General features: G+C 45.1%; 1 protein-coding gene across 3 annotated transcripts in view; it reads right to left on the reverse strand.

Annotated features, from left to right (window-relative positions):
* The window catches only part of PPP2R2B (protein phosphatase 2 regulatory subunit Bbeta), a 391,816-nt gene that overhangs the window by 237,808 nt on the left and 141,245 nt on the right, over positions 1-12,763 (reverse strand). The window contains exons 1-2 of one of the 3 annotated variants that reach the window (XM_073221954.1): positions 1,800-2,049; positions 1,414-1,607 (exon numbers count right to left, since the gene is read on the reverse strand). The exons of the other annotated variants lie outside the window; for them this stretch is intronic. Of the exons in view, the coding sequence (XP_073078055.1) occupies positions 1,414-1,483 (70 nt within the window). The 5' untranslated portion in view covers positions 1,484-1,607; positions 1,800-2,049. Of the gene's footprint in view, positions 1-1,413; positions 1,608-1,799; positions 2,050-12,763 lie in introns of those variants that run through there. 3 annotated transcript variants of the gene reach the window in all.

Consider the following 12,763-nt stretch of genomic DNA (forward strand, 5'->3'; position numbering starts at 1 on the left):
GCTAATCCTGTTCTCCCTGGTAACAGATTCAGTGACAACGCACTACGGCTGAGGAAGAGCATCTTGTCTTCATGCAAATAAAGAGAAACAGCAAGGGCAGGTGCGGTGCTTGGTAAGCGGAACGGAGAGGCTGGACACCTGAAAAGCCATCTCCAAGCTCTGGAAGGCCAGCCATCCGGTTCTGCGATAATCTGTCCAGCACCACGGGCACATCAGGCCTGACGCTCTCCAATAACCACGAGGAACGGAGAATGTATTTTCAATAGTGCTGTCTAAAACTTGCAGGTTTATGGAAGATGTCACCTTTACTCCAAATTGTGTGCCTTTTTCTTTCTTTCAGAGCTTGAACTCCTTACCTCCCCTCCCCATTAATTTCTCTAGGAGTCTGAATTGGATTCATGATAGAAATTTTAGCACTCAATAATGATAAGCATAATGTTAAATGCACGTACCTTGCTACATCTTCCTAAAGCACTTTCACACACATTTTTCTCCCATGGATATTACAATGTGATAATGCAGCACTTTATATGAGCAGTTAAAGATAAAGGCCTACAGGCAGAAATGAAAGCAAAAATGCAAAAGTTTTGGTATTTGAAAAAAAGAAAAGAATGAGAGAGAGAGAGAGAGAGAGAGAGAGAGAGAGAGAGAGAGAGAGAGAGAGAGAGAGAGAGGGAGAGAGGGAGAGAATTTCACCTCTTGGCAAAGCTCAGCTTACTGAACCCTCTTGCTTTCTGCTGGCTGTTGATTCAGCAGAAACTACTGCTGCAGAATTCATAATGGTGATTTTTAAAGGCCCCACGGATCGCATTGCTCGCTTGCCCCACGTGTCATACTCATTCGCTGGCCGGAACACTGTTTCCCCAGCTACCTTCTCATTTCTCTGCTAATGCGCTTCCACGGGGAGATGGGCTCACCCTCCTGAAAGGGCCTTTTGGGGGTTTGATGGTCTGAGCAGGTAACCTGGCCGGAGATGAACCGGCAGGAAATGAAACCTGCCCCGCTGCAGCCACGGGGACACACAGCAGCATTCCGCTCAGGGCGGGGGGTGGGGGTGGGGGACCCACAGCCCTCTGGGTCCCCTCCTGCCCGTGTCTCCCCGAGACCCCTGCAAACATCTTGGAGGAGAGGTCATCTGCCTTCAGGGGGTCATTTTTCCAGCCGGAGCCCCACCCCGAGAAGCCTTAATCCCCGAGGGGCCATTTTAACTCCGTGGGCGACGGGTCCACCTGCTGCTGAGCACGGGGCTCGCCTCGGGGATGCGGGAGGGACGTGGGGCGCCCCGGCGGCCACCCCCACGTGCCAAGCCCCCGCCCCAGCCCCAGCCCCGGGGCCCGGAGGCGTGCGCGCCGAGCTCGGCGCCCTGCAACTCGCGCCCGGCCCAGCGGCGGAATGCGGCGGCGCGGGCGTTACCTTCGGTCGCATAGCTGTGGTCGCGCAGGAAACTGTTGTTGATTTTGCGGGTATCAATGTCCTCCTCCATTGACGGCAGGCTTACTTGCGTGGGAACCAGAAGCCGGCAGACAAGTATCCATGATCCCTCCCCGCAGCCAGGCTCACGGGAGAGGCGCGCGGGGGAGCCGGCGGGGCTGCACCATGGTCCGCGCCTGGGGAGGAGACGGGGAGGCGGGGAGAAGAAAAATAAAAACCCGGCGCTGGCGCGGCCGCCGCCGCCGCCTCCGCTCGGGCTCCGCGAGGCCGCGGTGCGCTCGCCCCGCTCCGGCTCCCGGCGAGGATGCTGCGCCCGCCGCCGCCGCGCCCCGGGTTCCGCTCCCGCCCGCCGCCCGGGAGGCGCTCACCGGCGGCCGGGCAGGTGCCCAACAGGTTCCCCTCGCCGGCAGCCGCTCCACGCGGCAGGAGAAGAGCCCTGCTCCCCCTGGGGGCGCGGGCAGCTGCCACAAAATGGTGCCTGTGCGCACGGGGCTGCGGCGGCGAGCGGGCAGGGCGGGATGCAGGCCGCCGGGCCCGGGGGAGGGTGCGGGTCCCGCGCAGGGCGGCTCCGGCGGGCGGGGGCTGCGGCCGCCGGCGGGGAGCTGGGCAGGGCGCTGCGGCGGCGCCCGCGCGCTCACCCACTCCCGCCCGCGCGCTCGTCCCCGCGGCCGCGGCTGCAGCGGCCGGCGCACCGACGGCGAGGCTCCTCCCAGCCGCGTCACAGCCCCGGGCTCGGCCCGCCGCGCAGGAGGCCGAGGCGAGGCCGCTCTCTGCGGCAGCGGGGCGCACGCAGCCAGCCCGCGGGTCCACGCGGAAAACGCAGACGCGCTCCTCCGCCCTCGCTGCCCCCGGGCCGCCTGCCAGGGCAGGGCCTCCTCCGCGCCCCGAGTGCCTAGCTCGCTGCCCTTCCCCGGACTCCTGAGCTGCAGCACGGCCGAGGAGGAGGCTCCCTGGGGTAGGCGGGAAGCCCGCAGCCGCGGCCCTCTGCTCACGCTCACCGGAGGACCCCGGTCCCGTGATGAAGTTAGAAGGGCGAGGCCTGGGGTTGGAAGCCTTGGAAAGAGGGGCTCCCAGCTTAAGCCCCTCTGTACTAGGAATAGAAGGGGGAGCGGGCACCAGAAATTTTCTGCCAGCATATCTGACTTCTCCATCCCGAAGAGCCGAACACACCTTCTAACTGCAGGCGTCTACGTCTACACTGGCAGAGGGAAGCAGAGGGCTGTTCCGTATCTAGTCAACAGAGTCCATCTGAAAAGTCCGCCTTCCCTAACCCTTAGCACCTTGCTCTGGACAAACTGCTGCAGGCCCTCCTGTAGGTTTTGCTGGTGAAGACACAAAGCTGCAGGAAGGTTTACACTTACTCTCAGCATGGATGGTACACGGGAGCCCCATGCCCACAGAGGACCACTGCTACCCTGAGGGGAACTTCAGAGATCCAATTAATGCCAAAGAGGCAAATACAGAATTCCCTATCCCCCCACCCCATGTTTCCCCAAATTGCAAATTCTGTATTCGAAAGAAAATTAGATTGTTATTGTTATGAAACAACTAAAATCATTTAGGAAGCTACCCAAGTCATTAAAAAGCCAATTTGGAAAAGAAATTTCCCCAGTTTCCTCTTGTAGAAGGGGTGCCACTGCAGGCAGAGACATCAGTGAATGTCTTGCTCAGTTAAGTTCCACAAGTTTAGCTCAATGAGCCCAGAGGGACCTGTGAGTTAATTATATACATACAATGCTTCGGCTAACACAATTTAGAAAGTATTTGAAGTTCAAAAAAATGGGAAAACAAGCCCTTAACTGAGGTTGGGAATTGCCATTAGATTTCCATGAAGAATACACACTTCTGGCAGGTGGAAAATGGCACCATCCCCATCTCCAGAAGGGGATCACCTATCTCTGGGAGAAGAGAGTAGAAATAGTCGTTGATATAATTTTTAGGGTAAGTTCAGCGGCCAGTAGATTCTGTTTTATTCCCATCTGATGATTGTCTTACATACTTGTTTGACTATGTGTTCAAAATTCACATGTGAAATCCCAATAACAGATGAAGACTGGTGATGCAGGCTGGTTCTCCCCGTGAGGAGCTGTGTCCATCACCAAGCCTCCAGGGGTCAGCTCATCTGTGGTTAAACAGTTCAGCCTCTCTTACCAATCATCATAAAGGGGGAGGGGGTGGGCAGAAGGGAGGAAGAAAATGCTTAAGTTCATTTCAAAGTGGTGAGAAGATACCTTGTTTTCAGTTGAAATGACCTTAACCTGCCACAGGAGACCCTGGAATAGTGCTGGGGAAACCCCCCTCCGCATCTTCCTGGGCCCTGGGCTGGATCAGAACAGAGCTGCGCGGGGAATCAGGTGGGCCGCGGCTCACTGGCCAGGCTGTGCTTGAGGAATTTTCCACTGAACCAGCGGAAGAAATGTCCCCTCCACAGATCAAGCCTCTGTGTTCACTAAATTTTCCCTTTCATGTTTCCTGCAAAATTCCTTTTGCATTTATTCAATAGTACAGGCATTTTTTTTTTCTTAAGACACATGATCTGAGAAGGCAAATTAGATAGCTCTCTGCAGATTAAGCAGACTCTAAGGTTTCTGTTTTATGGAGCACTCTTTTCTACTACAAGCCATGGGGACTTACCCTTCCAACAACAACCAAGAAAATTAAAGCCGTCGGCTTTGCGCTCTAACACAATGACATGTAGTAAAGGAGGTAAGGGAGTGACAGAAACCCTCTGCACCCGGTGGTGGTAAGGACTGCACAGACCATTTCTCAGGAGACCTCCAGACCTTCCTTCTGTTCCTCCAGCACGTCATGCCCTTCCCAAAGCTTTTGGCATCTGCATATGCCATTCCCTGTGCCCCTTCCTCACGTTCTCGGCATTCTTCCGTGTCTCAGCTTCACCGTCCCTCACTCATTGAGGCACTCCCTGACTGTACCAGAGCCCCTTCCTCTGGTGTTTTGTCCCTATGCCTGTATATGTATATATTTGGTCTTATTCATGGCACACTGCATTTTGTAATGGTTGTTTACTTATTGTCAACCTCTCCTACTTTCTCTCTTAATATTAAGTGTCTGGAGCTTAGCAGATGCTCAGTTGTGTTTCTTGGACAGAGATAAATATTTCTTCAATGAATGAGTTCAGGATAACAGATATTTGTGGTATTTAGGTTTCACAGCTCTACCCCTATTAAAATTCTTGCCTCCATAAACCCCCAAACACAAAACCTGCTGCGAGCCAGTAATTTTCTAGCTTGTAACTCCTTTTCTTATTGAACCAGTTGTCTGCTGATTCCTGTATGCCTATGTACCAAACATGCTGAGTACTTACAGGCCAGGAGTTATTCTAGGTGCTGGGAATACAGTTGAAACAAGACAGGGTCCCTTTCTTCACAGAACTGATATTCTATCATCCAATTTTAATCATATGAGCTTTCCTAGAAACACAGCAAATGCAGTATGTGACAACAGACTATCTCATGATGCTAAGTGTGCTGGGCTCTGCTATCAAGCTGAGCTGATTTTCTGCCACTTATTATTGTGTCCTTGAGCAAGTGACAAGATTTTTTTTGAATCTATAAATTAGGGAGAAGAATCGTATCTACTTCATGGAGTTAATGAGGATTAAATAAGATAATGCTTGGAAAGAGCATACTGCTATTACTGGCGGAGTATTTATCATCGCCACCACCACCAGTACCGAACAAAGTACCTACTGTGTCAGCCATGGGGCAGGACTGCCAACATCAGTGCTTAAGATGTACCGTCAATCTCTGCTGTCCTGGAACTTAGAGTCTAATTTACAGTTTATGTAAAGGGGGCCACAGGCGAGAAAGGGAGCAGCAGAGGACACTGCAAGGCTGACCCAACTCAGGCTCTCGTGCTTTGTGCTTGTAAAGGCCAATTACAAATACACACCTTCTGAATCACACGACTCAGCATGACAGCATGTGAGCACGTTATTTTTTTATCACCTTTGTAATGGTCCCCTCCCCCGACCCTCCCTTATCCCCTCCCCCCAGCTAGGTTAGTGCTGCCTGCACCAGAACCTTTTAGGTCATCCCTGTCCAATTAGCACATTAAATATCTACAATTTTATTAAGACCTTTGACCTAAACTAGTCTGGAGATTCTTAATATAGGCTTGAGGTGTCAGATGGTCCTGGTTTGTGTCCCAGCTCAGGCATTTATGAATGCCATGACCTTCTGGCAAGTAATTTAACATCTCTGAGCCTCCGTATTTGCAAAATGGAAGAAAATAATAGGAGCTACTTCACAGGGTTGTTGAGTGGCTTCAGGGACAATGTAAGGCAAGTGCCCAGGACAGACTTGGCTGGGAGCCAGGCCTCACTGAGCTGGTGTTTCTGGCCCCCTCCTGCACCTCATGGAGCCTCCGTCTGCAGACCGCCCGAGAGGCGCACCGCCAGTCCATCATTCATGTGAACAAGAGTGACTCTGTAAAAACCTTCGTTTTACCCACTATCAGTCTGCCTTAATGAGCAACTAGAAACTGGATACGGGGAACTTTACCACCTTGGACACGGGCCTTTAGAATCCATAAGGTCCTGTACAAATGGAAGGAACAAGGATTATCCTTTCTTGATTTTCATGTGACGTATATACAGCCCTAATCATGTCTCTCTATCAGGGAGCCATATGGAACCCCTTTTGAGAATCAGTTAGCACCGAATGCACAGCTGTCTCTCTGAGGTGGTTCATGTGTTCACTGCCCAGGGGGTGACCTACTGTGTTCCCAGCAAGGTTTGCCATGCCTTTTACATGCATATCACAACCAATGAGTGAGGCTTTAACACAGCATTGAACCTGGGAAAAGAAAACAAAGCGCCTTGCCCTCAAATGTTGTATTGATTCCAGATTCTGGATGCCCAGTGGATTTTCCTAAGTGTTCCCTCAATCGCTCAAGGACAGCAGCTTATGAAAATGCATGGTGCTATGCTGGAGCCGCTGTGTACTGGCTACTGAGAGCTGATGGTTCCGATTACACACATCTCTCTCCAGCTCTGCTGTGAGTGACAACAGGTTGGTAGTTTCCAATCTGAAATCTGCCAATGCTGGGATACTTAATATCATAGATTAAAAAAACTTACATAAATCAAGGCTCCTGCTTTTTTTTTTTTTTTTTTGAGAGCTGATTGTTAAACATTTACCAGCACCACAGCAGTAATACATCATCTGCTGATTTATCTTTCTCCTCATCCCCGTGATCTCTGCAAAGTTCCTGCTAATTTCTCAATATGAAACCTCACAAAATGTGTCAAATTTCAGAGCATTCCACCAGCCAGCCAAACTTTGGCCATAATGATAAAAAGCACTTAAAATCCTACCTTTCCCAGGAAGCTTTCCCGTGTCCGCAGAAGAAACCTGATGCCTTTACTTGATCTCTCTACGCCGGCTATGCAGTAGCCATGGTAGACCTGTGACACTTCCTCTATAAGGGACCTGACGACATAAGGAATGTTAGGTACGTGCCTACCCTCAATGAATCTTCTTTTCTACTTTTCTACTGTTCGAGCTCCAGTGTCACCTTACTTTTACCCTTGATTTGCCTAAATGCAAAACAGAAATATCTACTCTGCCTGATGTTATCGACGGCTCTTCTGCTTGTGTAGTTAGCATACTGATGCCACAAGAGAAAATGTACAAAAATCCAGGAGTCCAGATTTAAGAGGTTGAGAGAAAATATTCTCTTGTACCTTTTCTCATTCAGTGGCTTTAGAGTTAAATTTGGGCTGTCTCACCCAAGACAGTGTAATTTGCATTGTATTTGTTAGGTACAAGGTAAGGGTTTACAAAACCAGTTAGCAGTAGTCAAGGTGTATTTTCTAAAACCTGATTATATTTCTCAAAGTAAAATTTCAGTACGATTTAAACAAGAATATTGACAAATGTCTTTTGAATTTAAAATGCATGAAGCAATAATATCCTAAGAAAATAATCATGGATGATATCTCTCAGAGCATTGTTCGTAATCATGAAAAAACGGAAACATCCCAAATGGCCAATCAACAGAATTGTCTAGGCAAATTATGGTGTGTACATATAATGGAAAGTTATTGGGCCATTGACATAATATTAATAGTCAGAGCTTGCTGAGCATCTGTTTTGTACTAGGCACTGTGCAAAGGGTTTTACTAGCATTACCTCATTTCATTCTAACAGCAGCCCTATGCAGCTACTGTTGTGTTGGTGAGGATGTGGTGACACTGGAATCCTCACACAATGCTTGTGAGATTGTATAACGGTGCAGCCACAAACAGCTGGGCAGTTCCTCCAAATGCTAAGCAGAGTTACCATATGACCCAGCAATTTCACTTCTAGGTGTGTATCCAGTAGAACTGAAAACACATATTCACACCAAAACTTGTACGTGAATACCCATAGCAGCACTATTCATAATAGCTTCAAAGTGGAAACAACCCAGATGTCCATCAACTGGTAAGTGGATAAGCAAAATGTGATGTAACCCTACAATGGATTTTTATCCAGCTATAAAAAGTAATGAAGTCATGATGCATGCTACAACATGGATGAACCTTGAAAATGTACCAAGTGAAAGAAGCCAGTCACAAAATACCTCCTGTTTCATAATATTCCATTTATGTGAAATGTTCAGAATGGGAAAATCTATACAGACAGAAAGTAGATTAGTTGCCAGGGGCTGGGATAGAGGGAATGCAAGGGACTGCTTATGGATTCGCGACTTCTATATGGGCTGATGAACATGTTCTAAAATGAGATAAGTGCCATAGTTGCACAACTGAATATACAAAACATCACTGAATTGTATATTTTTAAAGGATGGATTTTTATGGTATGGTATCTCAATAAAGCTGCTTTAAAGATTTTTTAAAATCTCTGTTATCATAAGGTACTGTTACTTTTAGGATTATGATATATCATATCCTTCAGGCAAATAGTAGTTCAAAAAAATGTAAAGGCATGTTAACAACAAGGACAGATGTTCATGTTATGTTGTTAGCAAAGTAAAAACACAATCTCTACTGACTGGTTCCCTTTGGCTTTAGAAGAATGTGTACGCCAAAAGGAATGTATGAAACACTTCACTGTGAGTACTTACAGTTTGCTTTGTTGTTCATATTTTTGTCAAAAAACTTTAGAATATGTAAGAAAAAATTTTAAGGATTTTTTTATTAAGGTATTATTGATATACACTCTTATGAAGGTTTCACATGAAAAGCAACGTGGTTACTACATTGACCCATATTATCAAGTCCCCACCCCCACCCCATTGCAGTCACTGTCCATCAGGGTAGTAAGATGCCACAGAGTTACTACTTGTCTTCTCTGTGCTACACTGTCTTCCCCATGATCCCCTCCACACCATGTTTACTAATTATAATACCCCTCAGTCCCCTTCTCCCTCTCTCCCCCACCCCTCCCCCTTGGTAAACACTAGTCCCTTCTTGGAGTTTGTGACTCTGCTGTTGTTTTGTTCCTTCAGTTTCACTTCATTGTTATGCTCCACAAATGAGTGAAATCATTTGGTACTTGTCTTTCTCCACCTGGCTTATTTCACTGAGCATAATACCCTCCAGCTCCATCCGTGTTGTTGCAAATGGTAGGATTTGTTTTCTTCTTATGGCTGAATAATATTCCATTGTGTATATGTACCACATCTTCTTTATCCATTCATCTACTGATGGACACTTAGGTTGCTTCCATACCTTGGCTACTGTAAATGGTGCTGCAATAAACATAGTGGTGCAGGTATCATTTTGAATCTGAGAACTTGTATTCTTTGGGTAAATTCCTAGGAGTGGAATTCCTAGGTCAAATGGTATTTCTATGTTTAGTTTTTTTGAGGAACCTCCATATTGCTTTCCACAATGGTTGAACTAGCTTACATTCCCACCATCCTTGCCAGCATTTGTTGTTCTTAGTCTTTTGGATGCTGGCCATCCTAACTGGTGTGAGGTGATATCTCACTGTGGTTTTAATTTGCATTTCCCTGATGATAAGTGATGTGGAGCATCTTTTCATCTGCATGTGGCCATCTGAATTTCTTCTTTGGAGAAGTGTCTGTTCATATCCTCCACTCATTTTTTAATCAGGTATTTGCCTTTTGGTTGTTGAGGAGCATGAGTTCTTCATATATATTCTATGTTAACCCCTTGTCAAGTATGTTGTTTACAAATATATTCTCCCATACTGTAGGATGCCTTTTTGTTCTGCTGATGGTGTCCTTTGCTGTACAGAAGCTTTTTAGTTTGATGTAGTCCCATGTGTTCATTTTTGCTTTTGTTTCCCTTGCTCGAGGAGATGCATTCAGGAAAAAGTTATATTCAGGAGATTTTTGCCTATGTTGTCTTCTAAGAGTTTTATGGTTTCATGACTTACATTCAGGTATTTGTCCATTTCGAGGTTAGTTTTGTGTATGGGGCTAGACAATAATCCAGTTTCATTCTCTTGCATGCAGCTGTCCAGTTTTGCCAACACCAGTTGTTGAACAGGCTGTCATTTCCCCATCATATGTCCATGGCTCCTTTATCACATATCAATTGCCCATATACGCTTGGGTTTATATCTGGGCTCTCTAGTCTATTCCATTGGTCTATGGGTCTGTACTTGTGCCATTACCAAATTGTCTTGATTACTGTGGCTTTGTAGTAGAGCTTGAAACTGGGGAGCATAATTCCCCCTGCTTTATTCTACCTTCTCAGGATTGCTTTGGCTATTTGGGGTCTTTTGTGGTTCCATATGAATTTTAGAACTATTTGCTGTAGTTCGTTGAAGAATGCTGTTGGTATTTTGATAGGGATTGCATTGAATCTGTAGATTGCTTTAGGCAGGATGGCCATCTTGACAATATTAATTCTTCCTATCCATGAGCATGGGATGTGTTTCCATTTATTGGTATCATCTTTAATTTCTCTCATGAGTGTCTTGTAGTTTTCAGGGTATAGGTCATTCACTTCCTTTGTTAGGTTTATTCCTAGATATTTTATTCTTTTTGATGCAATTGTGAATGGAACTGTTTTCCTGATTTCTCTTTCTGCTATTTCATCTTTAGTGTATAGGAATGCAACAGATTTCTGTGTATTAATTTTGTTTCCTGCAACTTTGCTGAATTCAGATATTAGATCTAGTAGTTTGGGAGTGGATTCTTTAGGGTTTTTTATGTACAATATCATGTCATCTGCAAACAGTGATCATCTAACTCCCTCTTTACCAATCTGGATGCCTTTGATTTCTTTGTGTGTCAGATTGCCATGCCTAGGACCTCCAGAACTGTGTTGAATAAAAGTGGTGAGAGTGGGCATCCTTGTCTTGTTCCCCATCTTAAAGGAAAAGCTTTCAGCTTCTTGCTGTTAAGTATGATGTTGGCTGTGGGTTTGTCATATATGGCCTTTATTATGTTGAGGTACATGCCCACTACACCCATTTTGTTGAGAGTTTTATCATGAACGGATGTTGAATTTTGTTGAATGTTTTTTTGGCATCTATGGAGATTATCATGTGGATTTCATTCTTCTTTTTGTTGATGTGGTGGATGATGTTGATGGATTTTCAAATGTTGTACCATCCTTGCATCCCTGGGATGAATCCCACTTGATCATGATGGATGATTTTTTTGATATATTTTTGAATTTAGTTTGCTAATAGGATTTTTACATCAATGTTTATCAGGGTTATTGGTCTGTAATTTTCTTTTTTTTGTGATGTCTTTGCTTGGATTTGGTATTAGAGTGATGCTGGCCTCATAGAATGAGTTTGGGAGTATTCCCTACTTTACTTTTTGGAAAACTTTAAGGAGGATGGGTACTAGGTCTTCACTCAATGTTTGATAAAATTCAGCGGTGAAGCCATCTGGTTAAGGGATTTTGTTCTTAGGTAGTTCTTTGATTACCAATTAAATTTCTTTGCTGTTGATTGGTCTGTTCAGATTTTCTGTTTCTTTCTGGGTCTGCCTTGGAAGGTTGTATTTTTCTAGAAAGTTGTCCATTTCTTCTAGGTTATCCAGTTTGTTAGCATATAATTTTTCATAGTATTCTCTAATAATTCTTTGTATTACTGTGGTGTCTGTAGTGATTTTTCCTTTCTCATTTCTAAGTCTGTTTATGTGTGTAGACTCTCTTTTTTTCTTGATAAGTCTGGGTAGGGGTTTATCTATTTTGTTGATTTTCTCAAAGAACCAGCGCCTGCTATCATTGATTCTTTCTATTGTTTTATTCTTCTTGATTTTATTTATTTCTGCTCTAATCTTTCTTATGTCCCCCCTTGTACTGACTTTGGGCCTCATTTGTTCTTCTTTTTTCTAGTTTTGTTAACTGGGAGTTTAGACTATTCATATGGGATTGCTTTTCTTTTCTGAGGTAGGCCTGTGTTGCAATATACTTCCCTCTTAGCATGGCCTTTGCTGCAACCCACAGATTTTGCAGTGTTGAACTATTGTTGTCATTTGTCTCCATATATTGCTTGATCTCTGTTTTTATTTGGTCATTGATCCATTGGTTATTTAGGAGCATGTTTACAAGCCTCCATGTGTATGTGGGATTTTTCCTTTTCTTTGCATAATTTATTTCTAGTTTCATACCTTTGTGGTCTGAGAAGCTGGTTGGTACAATTTCAATCTTTTTGATTTTACTGAGGCTCTTTTTGTAGCCTAATATATGATCTATTCTTGAAAATGTTCCATATGCACTTGAGAAGAATGTGTATCCTGTTGCTTTTGGATGGAGTGTTCTATAGATGTCTATTAGGTCCATCTGTTCTAATACGTTGTTCAGTGCCTCTGTCTCTTATTTTTCTGTCTGGTTGATCTGTCCTTTGGAGTGAGTGGTGTGTTGAAGTCTCCTAAAATGAATGCATTGCATTCCATTTCCCCCTTTAATTCTGTTAGTATTTGTTTCACATATTTAGGTGATCCTGTGTTGGGTGCATAGATATTTATAATGGTTCTATCCTCTTGTTGGACTGAACCCTTTATCATTATGTAGTGTCCTTCTTTGTCTCTTGTGACTTCCTTTGTTTTGAAGTCTATTTTGTCTGATACAAGTACTGCAACCCCTGCTTTTTTCTCCCATTAGTTGCATGAAATATCTTTTTCCATCCCTTTGCTTTTAGTCTGGGTATGTCTTTGGGTTTGAAGTGAGTCTCTTGTCAGCAGCATATAGATACATCTTGTTTTTTATCCATTCAGTGACTCTATGTCTTTTGATTGGTGCTTTCAGACCATTTACATTTAGGGTGATTATTGATAGATACGTACTTATTGCCATTGCAGGCTTTAGATTCGTGGTTACCAAAGGTTCAAGGGTAACTTCCTTACTCTCTAAGAGTCTAACTTAACTCACTTA

Source organism: Manis javanica, chromosome 14 (assembly GCF_040802235.1).
Source record: "Manis javanica isolate MJ-LG chromosome 14, MJ_LKY, whole genome shotgun sequence".
NCBI lineage: Eukaryota > Metazoa > Chordata > Mammalia > Pholidota > Manidae > Manis > Manis javanica.